This window comes from Polypterus senegalus, chromosome 4, assembly GCF_016835505.1.
Source record: "Polypterus senegalus isolate Bchr_013 chromosome 4, ASM1683550v1, whole genome shotgun sequence".
Lineage (NCBI taxonomy): Eukaryota > Metazoa > Chordata > Cladistia > Polypteriformes > Polypteridae > Polypterus > Polypterus senegalus.
The window spans coordinates 150,984,200-151,008,347 of record NC_053157.1 but is presented as its reverse complement, the minus strand read 5'-3'; the positions used below and the strand labels follow the sequence as shown (position 1 = coordinate 151,008,347).

The window sequence follows — 24,148 nt, the reverse complement described above, 5'->3', positions numbered from 1 at the left end:
TCTAATTTACAGTGGTGTGAAAAACTATTTGCCCCCTTCCTGATTTCTTATTCTTTTGCATGTTTGTCACACAAAATGTTTCTGATCATCAAACACATTTAACCATTAGTCAAATATAACACAAGTAAACACAAAATGCAGTTTTAAATGATGGTTTTATTATTTAGGGAGAAAAAATCCAAACCTACATTGCCCTGTGTGAAAAGTAATTGCCCCTTGTTAAAAAATAACCTAACTGTGGTGTCTCACACCCGAGTTTAATTTCCGTAGCCACTCCCAGGCCTGATTACTGCCACACCTGTTTCAATCAAGAAATCACTTAAATAGGAGCTGCCTGACACAGAGAAGTAGACCAAAAGCACCTCAAAAGCTAGACATCATGCCAAGATCCAAAGAAATTCAGGAACAAATTAGAACAGAAGTAATTGAGATCTATCAGTCTGGTAAAGGTTATCAAGCCATTTCTAAAACTTTGGGACTCCAGCGAACCACAGTGAGAGCCATTATCCCCAAATGGCAAAAACATGGAACAGTGGTGAACCTTCCCAGGAGTGGCCGGCCGACCAAAATTACCCCAAGAGCGCAGAGGCGACTCATCCGAGAGGTCACAAAAGACCCCAGGACAACGTCTAAAAAACTGCAGGCCTCACTTACCTCAATTAAGGTCAGTGTTCACGACTCCACCATAAGAAAGAGACTGGGCAAAAACGGCCTGCATGGCAGATTTCCAAGACGCAAACCACTGTTAAGCAAAAAGAACATTAGGGCTCGTCTCAATTTTGCTAAGAAACATCTCAATGATTGCCAAGACTTTTGGGAAAATACCTTGTGGACTGATGAGACAAAAGTTGAACTTTTTGCAAGGCAAATGTCCCGTTACATCTGGCGTAAAAGGAACACAGCATTTCAGAAAAAGAACATCATACCAACAGTAAAATATGGTGGTGGTAGTGTGATGGTCTGGGGTTGTTTTGCCGCTTCAGGACCTGGAAGGCTTGCTGTGATAGATGGAACCATGAATTCTACTGTCTACCAAAAAATCCTGAAGGAGAATGTCCGGCCATCTGTTCGTCAACTCAAGCTGAAGCGATCTTGGATGCTGCAACAGGACAAAGACCCAAAACACACCAGCAAATCCACCTCTGAATGGCTGAAGAAAAACAAAATGAAGACTTTGGAGTGGCCTAGTCAAAGTCCTGACCTGAATCCAATTGAGATGCTATGGCATGACCTTAAAAAGGTGGTTCATGCTAGAAAACCCTCAAATAAAGCTGAATTACAACAATTCTGCAAAGATGAGTGGGCCAAAATTCCTCCAGAGCGCTGTAAAAGACTCATTGCAAGTTATCAAAACGTTTGATTGCAGTTATTGCTGCTAAGCGTGGCCCAACCAGTTATTAGGTTCAGGGGGCAATTACTTTTTCACACAGGGCCATGTAGGTTTGGATTTTTTTTTCTGCCTAAATAATAAAAACCATCATTTAAAAACTGCATTTTGTGTTTAGTTGTGTTATATTTGACTAATGGTTAAATGTGTTTGATGATCAGAAACATTTTGTGTGACAAACATGCAAAAGAATAAGCAATCAGGAAGGGGGCAAATAGTTTTTCACACCACTGTATTTCTGTGGGAAAGATATGAAAGATAAGAAGGCCTTTAGAGTTTCCCAGAGTATTCCTGCAGAGACCTCTGAGGATGTATTTGTCGCTAGGAAGAAATTGATTTGTTTTGATATAAAATTCTGTACAGTTCTCATCTGCTTATAGAAGTGGGTTAAGACGCCATCTGCGAGATGAATATGTGGGGCATAATGATTTCAGCTCCAAGATCAGAGGGGCATGGTCAGAAACAACAATAGCGTCGTACTTGAGAGATTTAATCGCAGGCAAGAAATTATTATCTATAAAGAAATAATCAATTCTTGACTAGCAATGATGCACTGGTGAGTAGAAGGAATATGTCCTTGAGTTTAGGTTTAGGAACCACCAGGGTTCTGATAAGTTGTGGTCAGTTAAACATTGTGTAATTGTCTTTGCAGTGTTAACAGGTCATTCCCCTGTGACAGGAGACCTATCTAAGAGTGGATTTAAAACACAAAGTCCCCATCCATTATAATTTTATGAGTGTTCACATTGGGAATAGATGCAAATACATTTTGCATCAATTCCCTATCATCGACATTGGGTGCATAAACATTTATCAAAATCACTTTACAGTTAAATAAGTTGCCCATGACAATCACATATCTCCTTTCAGGATAAGATACTACATCTGATGCTACAAATGAGACTGTTCTAAGTATAAGAATTCCCACACCTCTAGTTTTTTTTTTAAAGCTGGAATGGAACATTTGGCCAGTCCAGTCTTTTTGCAGCCGAAACTGATCTTTGCTTAATAAGTGGGTCTCCTGTAAAAATACTATTTTAGTGTTTAGACCTGTTAGGTGAGAGAATACTTTCTCTCTCTTTAATTCGTGATTCAGGCTTTTAACATTCCAGCTCACAAAGCTAGCTGTCCCATCATGGAGACATTGATTCTGAATTTTTTATGTCATTTTGTAGTCTTAACTGGAAGTGACACAGCTTTAACCTTAATTTCCAATTTTCCCACGAGTTATTGTTATACATATTGTTACACTGGAAATTATAAGGATTAAAAGGATAGATTAGATATAGCTTGCTCTCTTTCTCCCCCCGCATTGTATAATTTGATAGCTATAATATAGACAATTTAGTATTACAGTGATCCCCCGCTGTATCATGGTTCAGCTATCCTGCCCCTGCTATATCGTGGAAAAATTCAATAAGTATGTCCTACCTGTAGTGTACTATACATAAAGCATACGGTTTTCAGCAGTCACTATGGTAGACAAAGTGTTTTGCTTTACAGTACCCAGATGATTTTTTACAAGGCACGTTATTGGCCAAAACAGGAGACTTAACCAATCAGAGTGGGATTTTAATTCTCTTGGGCTCCGATTGGCTGCTGCTAACATGGTGTAATCTTGCAAGAACAGCGAGCGTGGGTCCCCGACACATCTCAGTTCTCTGCATAATGCGTACCTTGCTTGTGGTCCGATTGTTGTGAGCAAAGTTTTTGTGAACTTTTCATTTTGTTTTAAGCCCTACGATGGCTCCAAAGCGCCCTGCATCTTCTAAGAAGGGAAGTAAAGTGTTACGCAGATGTCACTCGCCATTAAGGCTTACATGAATCGATGGTACTCTACGTTATTATTATAATCCATGTTGCAATTATTATTGTCCACATTGCACTGCTCTGCTTATATTTTGTGCTTCTTTTAAATCCAGAAGTACTTGTTTCAATGGCCATCACTGGCCATTATTTATTGGTGCTTCTGGATTTAAAAGAAGCACAAAATATAAGCAGAGCAGTGCAACATGAACAAGTGGTACCACAGCCATTTCACATTATTTATGTGATTGAGCTAGGTTTGCTTTAAACCTTCTCTCCAATGTGAAATTGTAAAGCATGACCATATTTCTTTCTAAGCCACATACTTAAATCTGTTATATCCTGGAGTTAAATTACGTGGCATCCCTTTCAGTTTTAATAATCTGTGTCAACTTTTTTGCTAGTAAGTGGGAGATGTGAGCCATCGACTGCACCACTAAACTGAGTCACTTCTTGAGGAGCTGACCGGTGACTGCAACACTTCCGAAATGCACTGAGCCTTCCAAAAAGGCTGGATAAGATGTTACATGCCAATACCAGTAGCAATACATCAAGATGCCTACCTAGACATGCTTTATAACATGCATTTTTGACAGGCTGCATCCTTTCACATATACAGAAACTTGAACAGCACAGACAACTGCAGACGACAATGGGCAGCAGTTACAGTAATTGAATTATCTAAGCAGGGTTCTATCCCACCAGTCCCGATTCATACATCACAGCCAAGCAGCAGCTTTGGCTTGAGCTGTCACAATTGTAGCAATAGAGTACATCCTCTGCCTTCCTTGTATTCTCTTAATAGTATGCAACAAATGGCTCCTTCTGCTGAACCACATAACAGAGGAGGTTGTCAGAAAATACACAAAAAATATAATTTTAATTGAATTTGTGTTGGCATTACACATTTTGCTATGCCTGGAACACAAGTTCTTGGCTTAAAAAGCCATTGTCCGACACTCTTAATGCCAGCTAAAGAGTCTCACTTCTTGTAACAGGGCCTCTTTGGAATGCAGCTTCTGTGATTTGCTGATAAAATGATACAGTAAATTACCAAGTAACACCCCAGAGATGTATTCTTCTGGTACCAGTCGAAACATCTAGCACACACAAAAAGCCACGTCAACGATGGCCTTCACTGATAGGCAAAACTCTGCACCAAGTTTCAACCACTATTCCTCAGTTTAAAAACCACTGAAAGCACCAGCTCTATTACACTCTCTTTACAATCTCACTGCTTTCAACTTGGCCATAACTTCTGCTTTCTATAGTAGAAACCCTGTTGCCTAGGGTGTGGATTCAACAAAGGCTGGAGTGATCCTTTTTACTCTGAAGGGCAAGCTGGTGCTGACAAGGGCAATTAAGTTCAATCCTAGCTAAGGAATTTCAGATGTAAACTTTATGCTAGCAAAAAGGGAACACCGTGTGTAAAACTATGAAGAGAAAACTGCAGTACCACCGGAAGGTGTACTCAAGGTGAAGAAGGAGAAGAGCTCCTGAACAAAAAAATAAAAGCATGCTTAAATTCCCTTCACATGTGCCGCAAATAGCCAGCCAGGTACGAGAAAAAGCATCGCCTACACCAAACCATAAGTACATCTAATTTGTTTTTAGATAACTATGATAGGACATCTAAAGCCAGCTAATGTATTACAGTATTGCTATCAATGTAACTGAAAAGTAATAACCTTCATGAAGTAGTTAGCTGTTATGCTTCTTCCTAAATTCAGACAGAAACTTCAGAAGTATCTCACTTGCATGCACATGCATACACTCAGAAAAGGGGTGGGGTAGGCTAGCTGTGAGTAAACAAATGGTACATTGTAGATGCTAGAGGTTTTATAGCTTAAAGAACTTGATCATATGAATTAAAAAAAAAAAACAAACATAAAAGTTCTTTTTCTATAACAGAGTAAACGTTCAGCTGTTTATCATTGTTTGTCTATATACACACACACACATATTGCATAATGTGTAGTTATAAATATACGCATTTCAACCACTCAAGTGGATTTACATCACTGTCCACCTCAGATATCATCGATTAGCTCTTGATTTATTTTTCAATTACAGTGTGCAGAATTCACCTGTTCTAAATTTGTGTATTTTCAAACATTTTTTAAGTAGTTGCCAAAAGATTTTTTTTTCTTTTTTGCTCTCTCCCTTGTGTCATCACCTGCTCCAGTTTCTGCAGTCATTGAGACAGAATGGAGCGGGGAGAGGAGGTGGGGATCTGTGAGGGTGTTTTAAATAATACAAAAAAATGTGCTTTAGAATTGAGGACTCACAACCAAGATGCCTTGCAAAATAAAACATGCCCAATAGGTATATGCTTCGTATGGAAATAAAAATAATCTGTTGGAATGAATTACATAAATACCAATGCATGAGTAAATAGAATTGGCAGCCCAGCTGCAAGTAACACCCTTTATGCTTATAATGGATAAAGCAGCAAGAGCTCTCTGAATGCGAAAATTATTATGTATGGCAATAAATACTGCTTATTATACCTTGAATCTGAGAAAGTTTTGACAGATCTTTTCTTAGTCCAAATTCCTGCACTACACACGGCAGTATCTCAGTTTCACTAAAGTATGCTTTCTCTGTGCTTTCCTTGCTTGTTGCAATAATTGCACTTCTGCTTCCTTGCCTCCATTACAAAAAGATGCAACTACCTGTTCAGGAGCACTTATTGCTTTACTAGGTTCTGATTCTGGGCACAAAATGTGGATGACCAGTAAGGAAATGTTCTAAAATCTATTTTCCTCTATTTGTTAAAGCTCTCTTTGTTATTACACTATAATTGATTCACTTGTGCAAATCCAAATTGAAATTAAAGCTTTGGGAGGTTTTTAAGTATTAACTGCTCTTTTTATTTACCCAATGGTTTTCAACGTCAAATTGGCAAAATGCTTAAAACATCAGGCATTTCATTTCAAAATTAACATTGGCCTTGTCATTTACAAGACACTTCTCTTTAATTATTTAACAAATTACATAGAGCTCATCTCCTCACTAGACTCTGTCACACCCCAGCTCGCCCCATTAGCAATCTTTCTCCAAAGCTGTATTCACAGTTATACGCACAAAAGAATGGAATTCATTTTTCAGAAAGTAGTTAACACAATTGCAATGTAGAGCATCTCTTGGTTTATATAGTCACTTTCAAAACAGATCTTTATTATGATGTAGTGTGGGTTTCAACAAAATAAAATAGGTAAATTAGAGCTGGAAACCTTTAAACACATTTAAATAACAGTGGCTTTTGATTATCACATGAAGAAACTGATTTTACACAGATAAAATATTTGTATTCCCCCGCCCCACAGTGATTATTTATGTTGGAGCAATCTGTTGTTTATCAATTGATAAAAGATGCATAATGATTTCTCCAATTCCTTACTGGCACTGTTTCCCTTAAATTCAATGAGGGGTAAGAGCTGAAAGTGCAGAATTCTGGATTTCCTTTCTGTGTAGTGAAAGCTGGAGTGTTTGGCAGATAGTTTGCTGATCAGAGATTCATAATGATCACAATAAATCCAGGTTTCTGTTTCATTAATAACCTGTCCTCTATATAACTGCACCACAATATGCATGCACTGATGACTTACTTTGTGAGAAAGTATATAAATGCCTGGGGTGTTTCAAAACTGAAAGTTGGGTTATTTCTTGCACAATGCTCTCCTTCATAACATCAGTACAGGTATGCTCTAAACCAGGGGTCACCAACTCTGGTCCGCCGTGGCAGCAGGTTTTCATTCTAACCATTTTAAAGAAGTGCCGGTTTCTGCTTCTAATTAACTTCTTGTGAATTCACTTTAATTGAATTGCTTTTTTAAGATTTGTTCCCCTGAATTTCTTCATCATTCCTTTGAGTTGCTTAATTTCTTTCTTTAAAAATGGCACCCAAACAGAAATGAAATGTGAAGTGAGTGAGCCAACAGAAGACCATCTAAGTCAGGGCCTCAAACTTCAACCAATTTCACTTTAACCAGTTGCTTAATTAGGCACCGATTCTTGTTGATAATTAAACCCGTTCTTTAATTCCATGGCTTGTTGCTGCTCTAGGGTGCAATAGCAAACATTTCTGTAACTGTTGATTTTCTCTTTTCTGTTCAAATGTTTTGCGGACCTGAGCAGATAAGCATTCCTGAGACTTTCATCTTTCTTTATTTTCAGATATTGTATGATGGACACCAGTTGTTTTGGCTCATTTTGCATCTCATTATTGTTTGGCTGCTAATTAAGGAAAAAGAAACAATTAAGGGGTGTAAGTCTTCAAGAGCAAGTCAATTAAAATTAGTTCAAAAGAAGTTAATTAGCAGCAAAAACAGGTCACTCATTAACACTAGAATTACCAAAGCCTACGAAAAAACTTGTAGATTCGTCCCAACTTAAATCGCTTCACACCTCCCAGTCAGCGTCTTTTGTCCTGTAAATGTGTTGATAAGCAGCAAACAGCCTGCTATCACATGCCCCCACCCCGCACAGTTTTCTCAGCGCAAGTCTGTTTACCTGCGTGTCAGTTGCTTGGAGTTGTACAGAGTGAGAAGTCAAGCAAAATGACACCTTCTATAAATACTATATAGTTATTTGGAACACATGCATTTCACGTGTGTTCCGTGTCTACAACAACCTATGTAAATACATCGTTAAAATGGAAGCGTCTTTCATGTTTTAGTAATAATTGAGAAAATGTAGACATGAAGTATATAATGTGTGAAGCCTAAAGTCCAAATATCAAAGAAACACTTACACAAAAGGTGCAAATATAACAGAACAAGTGCGCTTTTATTCAAAAATATAACTAGAAAAAGAACCAGTGTTAGGATATGACCGCTTCAGTGACGCAACGGTATCAGCTGTTGACTGGTAATCAAAACTTCACGGGCTCGATCCCGGACGAGTCCGTTTTGAGAAGTGAGCTGCTCTTACTATTCTTATGTGAATTTCCCCCTTGGGATTAATAAAGTATCCATCTATATATCTAGTATTTTAGAACATTTGATCCCAGTCTGTAACAGCCCGTGTAATTTATGATACTTGTAAAGGATAGCTTTGGTTTTTTTTTTTTTTGTTTTATTCAGTTTTATTCTCTCAGCCGCGTTCACAATCCCAGACCTCGCATTTGACACTGCGGTTTTCACATAGACGCGCTATAACAGAGGTAAACTCAGATTATGATGACGGTTCGACATCGGAGCAAGAATGCACTATTGCCATCGTTGTATTTTGTATACCTACATGGGAAGCTCTGCACTCTACTTGTGACTTTACTTTACTTGTGGCTGTAGGAAGTAAGTAAGTAAATAAATAAATAAATAAATAAAGGTAAATACTATTCTAAAATAGTAAGAGCAGCTCACTTCTCAAAACGGACTTGTCTGGGATCGAACACGTGAAGTTTTGATTGCCAGACAACAGCTGATACCATTGCGCCACAGAAGCGGTCGTAGCAAATGCATGTCAATGGCGCACCCTAACGTGGGTTCTTTTTCTTCAGTTATATTTTTGAATAAAAGCGCACTTGTTCTGTTATATTTGTACCTTTTGTGAAAGTGTTTCTTTGATATTTGGACTTCAGGCTTCACACATTATACACTTCATGTCTACATTTTGTCAATTACAGTAACCCCTCCTTGATCGCGGGGGTTGTGTTCCAGAACCCCCGTGATAGATGAAAATCTGCGAAGTAGAAACCATATGTTTGTATGGTTATTTTTATATATTTTAAGCCCTTATAAACTCTCCCACACTGTTAACATTATTAGAGCCCTCTAGACATGAAATAACACCCTTTAGTCAAAAGTTTAAACTGTGCTCCATGACAAGACAGAGATGACAGTTCTTTCTCACAATTAAAAGAATGCAAACATATCTTCCTCTTCAAAAAATGCGTCTCCGGAGCAGAGAATGTCAGAGAGAGAGAGAGCGCCCGACAGAAAAGCAAAGAATCAAAAAATCAATACGTGCTTTTAAGTATGCCGAAGCACCGTGATAAGGCGCCATTTTTTAGAGGAGCGTCCGTATCTTCTAAGCAAACAGCCTCTGTGCAAATAGCCCCTCTGCTCACACCCCCTCCGTCAGGCGCAGAGAATGTCAGAGAGAGAGAGAGAAAAGCAAACAATCAAGCACCGCGCGGGAAGCATATCTTATATCATTGAGGAGTTTTAGTTAATATGTAATACATGCTCCGATTGGGTAGCTTCTAAGCCATTCGCCAATAGCGTCCCTTGTATGAAATCAACTGGGCAAACAAACTGAGGAAGCATGTACCATAAATTAAAAGACCCATTGTCCTCAGAAATCCGCGAACCAGGGAAAAATCTGTGATATATATTTAGATATGCTTACATTTCAAATCCGTGATAGAGTGAAGCCGCGAAAGTCGAAGCGTGATGTAGCGAGGGATTACTGTTTTAACAATGTGTTTACATAGTTCGTTGTAGACACGGCACACACATTAAATGCATGTGTTTCAAATAACGATATAGCATTTATGAAAGGTGTCATTTTGCTTGACTTCTCAATCTATACAACACCAAGCAACTGACACGCACGTAAGCAGACTTGAGCCGAGAAAACTGCGTGGCGGTGGGGGGGGATGTGATAGCAGGCTGCTTGCTGCTTATCAACACATTTACATGACAAAAGACGCTGATGGAGAGGTGCGAAGCGATTTAAGGTGGACGGATCTACAAGTTTTTTCGTAGGCTCTGGTAATACTACTGTTAAGAAAAGGGTGAGAATGAAAACCTGTAGCCACGGTGGTCCTCTAGGACCGGAGCCAACGACCCCCACTCTAAACTAATATTTGAGAAAGAAAAATTGTATAGCAAAAGTTAGTTACTAAATTTAAGGTCTAGACTAAACACTGTTGCTGACATTAATGGGAAGATGGCTAAAACCACTGTTAAGCATCAACAAAAGTTTCCTAAAGTGCAATCTTTTATTTTATAAGTGAAGACCACAAGGTGAACCAAGGGTCATTTATATGAAGCTTACTTTTTCTTTACAAAAAGGCATCAAATTCTGTCACTTTCACCAAAATATATACTCGGCAAGAGAAGTTTTAAATATTGTTGACGATTCAGATTCTGCACTGTCTGATAAGGTTTATGAGCTGCCAGCTAAATCAATAGGAAGTGACACAAAATTGCCAGTGAAAAAGGTATCACTGTTACACCAATGGGTTTTGTTTTCAAGTCCACCAGTACAGCAGATTAATACAGATCTTGCAGACAGATTTAAAAAAAATATTACCCTTGGTCAAACTTGGTTGTGAAGGATAGGAGTTAAATTGATAAAACATGAAATTACTGAACAGCAGTGTATAGTGGGCTACAAATCCACACATTCCACACAAAAAAGTCACAAAATAGTCTCTCATTGTCTTAAAAATTACATGAAAAAACAGGCTTAAAGACTTAAAAATAAGTTTATAGCTATTGAGTAAGAGTTTCTATCTGCTCATGTTAGTCTAAGCGATAACAGAAATAATATAGCATTCTCCAAAACTTAAACTGATTATTAACTCTATATACTAGAGTACTTAATTGCACACAGTTAAATCAGACAAGACAGTTAACAAATGAGAAATCCCATTTAAGCCTAAATGGGCTTCATTTCTTGTTTCATGTTTTTTCTGTCTATATACAGTGCCCTTCCTATTATTGGCACCCCTTATAAAAATTAGAAGGGTTAGAAACAAGAAAACTGTTTGCTGAAGAACCATTATCTTGCACTGAAAAATGTGTAACATCTGACCTTTAATTGAAGTTCATTCAAAGAAAACAAAGCCCTCATCAAGAAATAAATATTTAAAAAAAAAAACATGTGCCACAATTGTTGGCACCCTTGCATTTAATACTTTGTACAACCTCTCTCTGCCAATATAACAGTACAGAGTCTTCTCTTGTAAACCTTTATAAGGTTGAAGAATACACAGCATGGCATCTGAGACCATTCTTCTTTACATAATCTCTCCAGATCATTCAGGGTCCTAGGCTCTTCTCCTGTGTATTCTCCTCTTCAGCTCACTCCACAGGTTTTCAATAAGGTTCAAGTCAGGGTACTGAGATGGACAAGGAAGAACTTTGATTTTGTGGTCAGATAACCATTGCAGGGTTGATTTCAACATGTGTTTTGGATCATTATCCAGCTGGAAGATCCAATGACGATCCAGTTTTACTTTCCTGACAGAGGCAGAGAGGTTTTGATTTAAAATCTCCTGATATTTCATGGAATCCATTGCGTCATGTACCATAACAATATTTTCAGGTCCTTTGGAAGAAAAACAGCCCCACATCATCATAGAACCTCCACCATATTTGACAGTTGGGACAAGGTTCTTTTTATTTTTTTTTTCCCCCCACACCAAACCCACTTTGCGTGTTTACTGCCAAAAAGTTCACTTTTTGTTTCATCAGACCATAGAACATGATTCCAGTCAAAGATGTAGTAACATTTTACAAACTCCAGGTGCTTAAGTTTGAGGACAACTGACAGAAAAGGCTTCTTTCTGGCATACCTTCCCTTCCAAATAATCTGTTGGCATGGAGATGCCATCTGATGGATGTTCTGGACAGTTGATAACCCCAGTATTTTAATTTTTCGTGCACTTCCCCAACAGTGATCCTAGGAGATATTATTGCCTCTTTTACCATCCTTCTCACTGTACATGGGGGTAAAACAAACTTGAGTCCTCTTCCAGGCACGTTTGTCAAGTTCTAGTTGATGACCACTTTTTTATTATTGCCCAAAATGTAGCAATGGGTGTTTTCAGGTGAGTAGCTATATTTTTATAACCATTCCCTGAGTTATGAAGGGCAACGCACTTCTCCCTTATTTGGACAGTGTTCTCTTTTCTTTGCCATGAGGAAGGTTGGCTAAGGAAATTTGGTTATGTGTCTCCTCACATTTGTATCCCAGTTAATCAGGAAGTCATTGATTTCGGCTGGAAAGTTCCTATACACTCCAATCAACTTAATGTCCAATTTAAATAGGAAGCATACTTCAGTAACATTGTTTCACATTAATTTCCAAGGATGCCAACAATTGTGGAACATGTGTTCTTATTAAAAAATTGTATTTCTTGATGAGGGCTTTGTTTTTCTTTAAATGAACTTATTTCAATTAAAAATCAGATGTTTCTCATTTTTTCAGTGCAAGATGATGGTTCTTCAGCAGTGATTTTCTTCTAACCCTTCTTACTAATTTCTATAAGGGGTGTGCACTGTAGTTTCCACTGAAAAAATAACACTGTACTATACCATTGTCATTTCTCTGGTACAAATAAACCATGTCATAAGCCGCAGATAGTAACAGACCATGTGTTTTCCTCTGCTGTGATTACAGTTTTAACTTTTCAATATCTTCTGCTTAGAAACAGATATATTTTACAAATTATTTGTCAAAATAACTATTAACTCACCTTATTGAAGCTGCAATAAATGTAGCTGTGGTGACTGGGGCCAGAGCTGGATATTCTTTGTCATAATCTCGAATACTGCAATACCAATCTAGGTAGGCGATGCAGTAAAAAGCCAAAACTAAGCTCACAACCAGCAACAGACTGCCAATATTAAACCACCACCTAAGAACGAACAAAAGTGATACATTTAAATTACAAACAACTTACATTGCTTGAATAAATTTTAGTGGCTTTCTATTCATTTAAAATTTTCCTTTATTTACTAACAAGGTAGAAATGTCAAAAACTATGGCTTCACATGGCAGGTATAAAGATCAAGAAAAAAGAACTTTGAAAATTACTGGCATTTTTGATTCTTGCACAATATAAGACTTGAATTAATTGTTCAGTAACTCATCTTGCAATCTCTTTTGAATAACAATGCCTTACAAACTTCTTGATTGTGAAAGTGCAACATAAACTGATGAAATGCATGTCTCAGCTCTTTTTAACACTAAAGCATTTGTCAGTGCTTTAATTCTGATTTAAATGCTGTGGGGCACTCGATAACGAAAATGTAATACATTACTTCTACATTATTTATATAAATATAACTAAAATATACTTTATACAGTGCCCTTCTATGGTGAATACCACTTCAAGACATTTAGGCATAAAGCTATGTTACACTATTTGTTTTTTACAAATTGAGGATGAGGTGGGGTTTTAAGTGGCATGCTCAGTGATACACAGTTTTAGTGATTCAGCTGGTAAGATTATAACTTATACTGCAACTTCTTAATCATTAGTCCTTCTGCCTTTATTATTTCATAACAGGCAATGTGCATCCTTGGGCTGGTTACCTGTAATGTGAAATCCTTTGCAAAATGATATACCAGGAAGTATTTACATTTAGCTTTGTGGCTCTTACTCCATGAAACTTCTATTCATGATGCTCCTGTATTAATATTTGACCAAAACTCATTTCACTTCTGCTTTTTAGCCCCCGAGTGAATAGGCACAATTTATACATATGCATGTTGTACTTAATCAGCAACACACTCACTGTGACAATTCATACTTGATGTTGGAAGTTTAACAGACAGAAGGAATAATGTACACCTGGAACTGTGCAGCTGCAAGGAACCACTGGATATAAAATGCTGGGTTTTTGGATTAAACCTGTCTAAGATAACAAAAACAATTCATTAGATTTTAACTGATTCTTTCAGACCGTCCATATTGTGATGCACCTTTGAGGAAAATAGGGAGGGAAAAAAATCATTGTTGAATGACAAACATGTATGATGTCTACAAGGCCACCACCATCTCCCGTTTAAGAGTAAGATTAGATGTCTCTCTGCACAGCTGCACTCGGATCTCAATCCGGGTGGTGCAGTGGGTGCAGCAACGTGCTGTAATCAGCAAATGCTCCCAACCTCCTCCTGCTCTCCTTCACATGACAATACTTGTTTGGCATTGTTGTTTAGTTTCTAAGGCAACATACTTTATACCACTAGATGGATGGTTTATTTCATGTATCCAGCCCACTGTTTAAAAACACTTAAATCGCTCATTTTTCAACTGTGCAATATATACATATACAACTGTATTGCATCCAGATTTTTTTTCTAATTTATGAGGAAAAAAGCAACAGCCATAAGCAAAATCATAATTCAAACTGAAAAGACGACAGCTAATCCTGTGTATTGCAGAAAATTCTGTTTTTATGAACATTATCATGTGGTTTGATAAATCCAGAGGAGGAATGACAAATAGGACAGTACAAGAAAAACATGTTTCACTCAAATGGCATGTACTCTTTTCGCTGGGTTTCAGCTGTATTTCAGTTTGTTCAGACTTAATGGCTTAGATATTCCAATGACTTCCACAGTCATCCAGGTTTGAGTTATACTTCAGCCTTCCATTATGTGGATTGAAATTAACTGATATACAAAATATGTAGTACACAATTGTTTTTAGTTAAGCAAAACTTACAACATAAAAGCTCAAATTGCACATGACTAAACATGTAATGCAGTAAAGCAATTTGGTGTTACTTTTTAATTCACCTAGATCACAGAATAGCAAAAATTTGTAAATATTGCTTTAACACATGTAACTGCTGCTACACACTAATCTTGCAATAATTATTTTTCACAATCAGTTCCTAAACTAGTTTTTTCCTCAAAAACAAGGAAACATCAATAATCCTAAACTGCAACTTGCATGACCTCTACTGGCAGAAAATTGATTTATGATGCATAGTAACATGGTATTTTATACTAATACTCAAGTTCACCATTCTGTTTGCAGCATAGGTATGGTATTGAATTATATCATTGAAATTGTCCCCAAGCAGATTTCTCTCTTCAAGATTAAAGAGGTTTAGTTCAATGAACCTTTCAGAAAACTTACCTTTTATTCCATTTATTCACTTGGTTGAGATTTTCCGTATAGGTTTTAGAGTTGCTTCTTGCTGCATGAATACCTCAAATCCATTCAGTACTTCAAATGGAATCTCACCAGAACATTCTACAGCTTGAGCAGAGTGTCCCCTTCATTATTTCAGACAGTTTTTATAGTGTAACCAAGCATCTCATTTTCTAACTGCATTTTCAAATTTTTGCCTAGTTTTGAAGGCTGAATTGTTTCTGCTGTTTCAGTATTAGCTGTCCTTACAGTTTTGGTTAGATCAGAAAACTTGACTAGTCTACTTGGTACTTGGGTAATCAAAATTATAATAATCTCTTCCCAGGGTATTCTCCTCTTATCTGTAATCTGTCTCCAGACCATTAACCAGACTGCAGTTCAATTTGGAAAAACAAAAACAGCATTGCTCTAGTAAAATAATCAATGTGAATGCAGAGTTGTCAATACTGATGCAGACTGTCGTAGATTGCTGAGGTCCTTACCTGGCCGGGATGCCTCGAAAGACCAGAAAGGAGCACGTATAGCTTCCGGGCCATGAGGGGGCAACCACCCTGGACTAAGAGAAGACCACAGGAGAAGAGGGAAAAGATTTTAACCTGTTGGGACCCATGGCCACCGCCAGGGGGCGCCTTAAGCCTCGTCAGACCCGGAGAACTGTTACTTCCGCCACACCAGGCAAGATGGCAAATGAACCTGCCAGGGACGCCCAGGTTGTTCCTGGTGTGGCGGAAGTGCTGTCGGAAGGCCGTCAGCCGCCACCTGGAGCACATCCGGGAGGGAATAAAAGGGGCCGCCTTCCTACAGTCTGGGAGCTTGAGTCGGGAGTGGGAGCAGGACAAAGCTCCCAGGAGGAGACAGGAGGCCAAGAACTGAGAGAGAAGTCTGATATTGTGGGGATTAATTGCTGTGTGCATTGTGTGGTGTTCAGGACTGTGAACCTGGGTTTATTTGTGGCAAATAAACATGTGACTTTTATAAAGATATGGTCTCTGAATGGTGGTGTCCGGGTTAGTCTCACAAGACACATATACCAATAAAACCAACATGTAAATTTTATGTTTAGTGCCTGTCTGCAATGTTACAATAAATGGATAAACTCTACACCAATAATGCTACACATTATGCAGCAACAATAAAGCATAGCATGGATACTATTCTGTCACATTCTGTTAGAAAACAGATGCATCGAATACCGTTCTTTTGCAAAACAAACACACTCTACATGTCTATAAAATAAAAAGCATTTAATTTTAATACAATCAGCCGAAGTTAGTATTTATATTAAGTAACCCTTGAGTGCTTCATTTCATTGATTAAAACACAAAGTGACAAATCATGACTTTGTCACTTAGTCAAAAGTGACTTAGTGTCCGAAACAAACACTTTGATTACAAATTCGTGAAAAATGCATAGTGTAGTTTAAATCGTGAAATTCTTTTTTTATTTTATTTTTTAGAATTTTAAGTATATTAGAATTTACTGTTTAGTTTCCCCATTACAAATCGAGTACGTGACCAAGAAAAAGCAAAATAGCGACACATCCATACACACTGCTTTTACCAGAATGTATCACATTGTCTACTAAATGGGCATATCTTGTATTGAAGAGTGGCTTAATGTCTTCTAAATGGGAATGGTGGAATGCTAAAAGTGCCCAACTCTTTTACGCCCATACATCAGGGCATCTACAATTCTTCATTGAAGAAAAAAAAAAGTCATACCATCTGTATTACTGTATAATGACCACTAGATGTCAGTAATGGAGGTTTGTTTTACCGCAAGTATAAATGTTATCCGTAAGGCTGTTTTCGGGGGCAGACTTAGTCATTCACATGGAGGCAAGTCTAATAAAGAATTGCTTGTTGGCATCAGCTGGCAGTGGCAGAGGGCAACACAGGAAAATCTTGGGACTATAATGTCATTAGTGCCTTTTATCAGGTTTTTGGCATTGTTGTGGACCAATATGTGCATATAACAACTTTTCAGAATAGCCAAAGTGCCAGGCATTTCATGAAATGCATCTGCTATTGCTTGGCCTGTATGGGAGCTTCGAAACTACTTTGCATGAGGCATAACCCTTTGAAGAGCAAAAGTCTCATCTCTAGGTAAGATGATGATAAACATTTGGAGCAGCAGCGTTTGTCCAATGTCAGTGCGGACAATGACAGCTGTTACATCATGCAATAAGTTGCTGACATACATTTTAACAAACTTTGCAAGTTGTGTAATACAACCTTTGTGATGTGTATACGACTTGGAATGTTGCACTTGGGTTCCAACACATTATCAAAAACTGACAGTGGTGAATTGTCAAGAACAAGGTACTGAGCAAGAGCTTCTGTTATTTTCAAGCCTGCAGGTTATCATTTGGCATTTTTTCTCTCCTTGCTAGAGTCTGCCACAATGTTGGTTGATGCCACGTGCCTCCACCAGAGGTAATTTCGCTGTGCTCATTCCTATGTTTACTTTTGATATATTTAATTGGGCTACTAGTGTGTATTAACTTATTTTCGTACCTCTACTTGATATTTTAGTTGAACATCTAATACAGTAGTTTTCATTCTTAATTTTAAAGAACTACCACACCACAGACATTTTGTGGGTTTTTTTTGTTGCTTCTTAATGTTCACACAATCACTTATGAGTGTTAATAATATCCATTATAGGCATCAGTGCATTTTTACGAGTACAAGTACATGAGCACTGTATCGGTCCAAAGCCCAGTATCAATATTGGCATTTTTGCATCCCTAGATATAATATAGTGGAAATTTGAATTGGTCTCTAACAAGGTTTTCATTAGAGACAAAAACCATTAATAATAAAAAAAAAAGAGGCTTTGTCAAAATTGGTCTTATGCATGGGCTAACCTTAGATGCTGTCAGAATTGTAAAAAAAATACTCCGAAAGGTTTCCTTGAGTAAGAGTTGAAGTACTTCGTCAAACTTTTATTTGCACTGAAGAACTATTTCAGTTAAAAAATGCTTGAGCAAAAGTAAAACGCATCTACTTTCAAAAGTCATCAAGTACATAAAGTGCTTTTTATGTTAATAATAAAAATCATGCCTTTGATCAGTGCATAACTACAGTCAGAGGAGGTTCTAATTTTCCTTCAAAACATATTATGTACTTAAACTGTAAATCTTTCTGCTTCGCTTAAATAGTACCTAGTTTTCAAAAATTACAACCGTGCTTATTTAGGGTTTAAAAAAATCCCTGCATTCCAGAACATTTCATTTTTAAACAATAGTCACAAGATGAATCCCATTAGCAATTAAAAATATTAAATAGCAACCACAAACTTCTTCCATTCTAAATGTGAAAATGCTGAAGATTTCAGACATCAAAGAGGATGCATTTATACTGTGACTTAAAAGTAAAAATCAAACAAGATGTGAACAGATGGTCTACCCTCCATCTCACATTAGCTGAGAGAATCAATACTGTAAAGATGAACATCCTTTCCAAGCTTTGTTTTCTATTTCACAGCATCCCTTTACATATTAACAAAACATTCTTTAAGAAATTAGAATCAATTATAACCCGATTCATCTGGAATTAGAGACATCCACACATTCACAAGACGACTCTACAAAGACCTAAAACAGAAGGTGGCATGGCACTATCTAATTTTCAGTTTTATTACAGGCAGGCAAATATACATGCTATAAAGACCTGGAAATCAGACACAAATTGATGAATATACACAAGCCTTAACTGCAATAGAAATAAAATTACGCTGTACTTATTTATACACCATGCTTTGTGCCCCAGTAAACACTAATTATCGTCAATATACCAATAATCCAATTGTTCATCGATCATTCAAAATATGGAACCAATGCAGGATGCATTTTAAGGCAGATCAACTTTTTCAGCCCTTTCAAACTTACGCAGTATTTAACCTTTGGATTAACCTGGGATTAAATCACTTAAGAGAACTGTATTTAATGCTTTACCATTTTCTGAACAACTACACTTCAAATTTAACTTCCCAGCATCACAATTGTTCCATTACTTTCAAATCAGACATTTTGCTAAAAAGAACCTACCCAATTTCCCACACCTCCCACCCATTTATTTTCCAGAAGATATATAAAAACCTAAGACATACTAAATATATAAGATACTGGATATATCTTTTTTATATTTATCTTAAGATATGATATACAGTAATCCCTCCTCGATCGCAGGGGTTGCGTTCCAGACCCCCCCCGCGATAAGTGAAAATCCACAAAGTAGAAACCATATGTTTGTATAGTTATCTATACTAATAAACGGCAAAGCCCTCACTGACTCACTCACTGACTGACTGATAGACTGACTGACTGATCACTAATTCTCCAACTTCCCGTGTAGGTAGAAGGCTGAAATTTGGTAGGGTTATTCCTTACAGCTTACTTACAAAAGTTGGGCAGGTTTCATATCGAAATTCTACGCGTAATGGTCATAACTGGAAGCTGTTTTTCTCCATTTACTGTAATGGAGATGAGCTTGAAACCCATGGGGCGGAGTTTCGTGTGACATCATCACGCCTCCCACGTAATCACGCAGTACGTAGAAAACCAGGAAGAGGCCCAAAAAGTGCTGAAGAAAACATGCATTATATAATTGAGAAGGCAGCGAAACAATAAGAAGCGAGCGAGTGACCTATACAACCATATTCATGAGTTCTGCTACTTCGGAAACAAAGCACGATGTAAACCTAAACTTTAAATTAAGTTCATAGACAGGCTGCCGCTGGCGTTTGTAATTTAGTGCCTACTCATATAAGGCCGTCCGTCAGCAGCAATCCAATGGCAAACTGCCACGGGTAAATATTCACGGGTAAAGGACTGTGCTTATGCAGAGGAAGATGAGATGGTCAGGGTGGTGTTTGGCACAAACTCAGCGAAACTGCGAGAGAAAGTTTTAAGTGCCGGGACTTCGGTAACATTAGATACAGCCATGGACATAGCACGACATGGCACCAGCACAGCTGGGAAACTTCGATGCATGTACACCGACGCTCACGTGAACTGACGCAGTGCACAGACAAAAAGGAACAGTTCCAAAGAGCGCTGAACAAAAAACGAATTACACAATTGAAAAGGCAGCAAACAAATATGAAGCGCCTGATACATACAAGCATATTCATAAATGCAGCTACTGTGGAAACAAAGCACACGGTGGAAAAAGTCAATGTTCCGCTAAAGGAAGACAGTGTAAAAAAAAAAAAATACCTGTGCATGCAGTGTGTCGGGTCTCAGATGAAAAAGAAGACGAGCTGTTTATTGATGCTGTAAGAAACGAATCGATGAACGAAACCTGTCATCTTTACAACGATTAACAAACACGGAATGTAACTTGAACACAACACATCCTACAAATACGAACCTGATTGAAAGAAATAATGATAATCAAATCCTTGATGACAGCAACACTCAGTAAAACTCACAAAACAATTACTGTATATTGACAGTCATGTTACGTTATTTTTAAAATGTTCCCTTTTCTTTTTCATAGCTTCTTTAACACACTACGTCTCCGCTGCGATACGCGGGTATATATATATATATATATATACACATATACAGATACATATATATATATATATATATATATATATATATATATATATATATATATATATATATATATATATATATATATATATATATATATATATATATATATATATATATACACACCATACATATATATACATATATACATACATATATACATACATATATACATACATACACATATATACCCCGATCTACATACACGAATAATGGATACTTTATTCGCCATCAATGATTGTTTTGGTAAAGCCATACTCAGTGTATTCATTAGATGAACGGTAAAAAGTAAGAGCGAGGGAGGATGACTTATTGAGGCATGCAGGCTGTAGTGCTGGCGTCAACTCTATCTGAATTGCGCGATCACATTTGAAAAATATATCTTTTCAAGTTCTATTTAGTCCATATGTGTCAAACTCAAGGGCGGGCCACATCCGGCCCGGCATGTAATTATATCTGGCCCGCGAGATTCATTTTATATACTGTATTATTGTTATTAATGGCCCGGGTATATGAAGCGATGGTAACACAATAAACTACAGATCCCATAATGCAGTGCTTCAGCTGCCCTGCCGAACACTTACCGCGTTAATCAAGTCTAGGTTATGATGCTGCAAGTTATTGCGAAGCTAGCTCACACGATGCTGAAGAGAAAAGTTGATTCTGAAAATAGAGCCTTTAAAAACCGATGGGAGGCTGAATATATGTTTACTGAACCCGTGTGTCTCATTTGTGGAGCTAATGTGGCTGTAATTACAGAATTTAATCTAAGATGGCACTATGAGACAAAACATCAGGGTGACCTGAATGCAATGCAGAAGATACAGAAAAAAGAAGAATTAAATAAGAATCTGACACTTCAGCGGACGTTTTTACCCGTGCACAATCACAAAGTGATTTCAAGTGAAGCTGCTTTGATGGGAGACACAAATGCACCAGTGCAACTTGCCCCACTTTCCCTGTTGCCAAGTAATGTTGAACCAAGTCGTCACTACGGTGTTCCCAAAATACGCACTTTGCTGATAAACTGAGCGCACTGAGTTTGCACGGCGCTTTGGTGACTTTGAAGAACAAAAAAAGTCTGTCTACATGCGGCTCAAACCTTGTGCATGTTTGGTAGCACATATCTGTGTGAGAAGCTCTTCTCAGTGATGAAGACTAACAAAACAGCACACAGGAGTCGCCTCACTGATGAGCACCTGCAATCCATCCTGAGAATCTCCACAACACAGAACCTCACACCAAACATAAACGAACTTGTTGCCAAAAAAAGATGCCAGGCGTCCAGCTCTAAAATGACATATGAGCAAAGACAACTGAATGATTTGGATTTGTTATTGCTGAAAGGAACACGTTTTATTTATATTTCCAGGTTTTGTTATGCAGCATGTTCATATTTGAATTTGTATAATTTTGACAGGATATATTTTTATGGAGAGCAAAAGATTTTAAATATCCCAAAAGATAAGTTTATTTTTTATATAAAATTACATAAGAGTAAAGAAATTTGAATGTTTGTTCTTTTAACGTTTACTTTATTTCTAACTTGTATAATTTAGACAGGATATATTTTTATGGAGAGCAAAATATTATAAGTTGTTTAAGGTTTGAGTTGATTTATTCAGGAATAATATTCCTGTCTGTTTTTACCATTCCTACCAAAGATATTTCTGTCGACTAAATAAAAATTCCTTCTATTTAAAATTTAAATAGAACTTGAACAAATACCATAGTTCATAATATCCACGCAGACTTGCACGTAAGAGCGGGAGTTATCCGTTTTAACAAGCAGCGTATTGCACTGATCTGAAATAGCTGTGTGTGTATATATGTATATATATATATATATATATATATATATATATATATATATATATATGTGGGTGTGTGTGTGTGTGTGTGTGTGTGTATATATATATATATATATGTGTGTGTATATATGTGTTGTATGTATGTATGTGTGTATGTATATATGTATATATGTATATATGTAGATATATATATATATATAGATATAGATATAGATATACGTATGACAGCAACACTCATCACTCACAACAGTGACAAAACAATTACATTGACAATCATGTTACGTTATTTTCAAAATGTTTCCTTTTCTTTTTCATTGCTTCTTTGACACACTATTTCTCCGCTGCGAAGCGCGGGTATTTTGCTAGTTTTTATATATTTTAAGCCCTTATAAACTCTCCCACACTGTTAACATTATTAGAGCCCTCTAGACATAAAATAACACCCTTTAGTCAAAAGTTTAAACTGTGCTCCATGACAAGACAGAGATGGCAGTTCTTTCTCACAATTAAAAGAATGCAAACATATCTTCTCTTCAATGGAGCGCCGTCAGGAGCAGAGAATGAGAGAGAGCGAGATAAGAAAAGCAAACAATCAAAAAATCAATACGTGCTTTTAAGTATGCAGATGCACCGCGATAAAGCGGCATTTTGTAGAGGAGCGTCAGTATCCTCTAGGCAAACAGCTTCTGTGCAAACAGCCCCTCAGCTCACACCCCCTGTGTCAGGCGCAGAGAATGTCAGAGAGGGTGAGAGAGAACGAGAAAAGCAAACAATCAAGCACCGCGCGGGAAGCATATCTTATATCATTGAGGAGTTTTAGTTAATATGTAATACATGCTCTGATTGGGTATCTTCTAAGTCATCCGCCAATTGCGTCCCTTGTATGAAATCAACTGGGCAAACAAACTGAGGAAGCATGTACCATAAATTAAAAGACCCATTGTCTGCAGAAATCCGCGAACCAGCGAAAAATCCGTGATCTATATTTAGATATGCTTACATTTAAAATCCGCGATGGAGTGAAGCCGCAAAAGTCGAAGCGCGATATAGCAAGGGATTACTGTATATAAAAACATCTTGGAAGTCTATGTCAGAGAAGGAGCGGAAGACAGCCATGTACAGAATATACTCTAGATCCACATGTGAAAAGCATTTAATCATTCAACTTAAAATCTTTTACTGATCACATTTATCTTGTTTAAAATTGATCCAATCTGTGAACGTTGCAATGTAGCTCTAGCCTCACTGGGCCACAAGTTTGAGGGGTATACTAAATTAACATAATTTCAAACAAAAATCTTTAAATGTCTATCAGATAGCCTTGGTGTCACAATTACTCTAAACCCATTAACAGCTGTGTTTGATGTACTCCCAGATGGACCTTCAAGTGGAGCAAGACAACTCAACTGTAATTGCCTACACCACACTACAAGCATATAGATTTATCCTGTTTATCTGGAAAAATCCCAACCCACCTTTTTATGTCAGTGGGTAATTGATGGTCTATATCAGGCATGTCAAACACGCGGCCCTCAACAGAAATCTGTGCGGCCCGCATGACACATCCTAGTTAGCACTAAACTTGTACAAAATGATTACTATCGTTTGTGATTGAATCATTCTGCATCTTCTGTGTTACTTATTGACTTTCCTTCCTTCCACCTTCTGACAAAAGCTAGTATACAGGTAGTTGCAGCTGCGACGTCAGCTCCTCGATATCCTAGGCATGACACTGC

The 24,148-nt window shown here is 37.5% G+C and overlaps 1 protein-coding gene across 1 annotated transcript in view; it reads right to left on the bottom strand.

The window, feature by feature from the left end:
* The window catches only part of tmem128 (transmembrane protein 128), a 76,289-nt gene that overhangs the window by 40,399 nt on the left and 11,742 nt on the right, over positions 1-24,148 (bottom strand). The window contains exon 3 of the mRNA XM_039751485.1: positions 12,627-12,788. Coding sequence (XP_039607419.1) covers positions 12,627-12,788 — 162 coding nt within the window. The remainder of the gene's footprint in view (positions 1-12,626; positions 12,789-24,148) is intronic.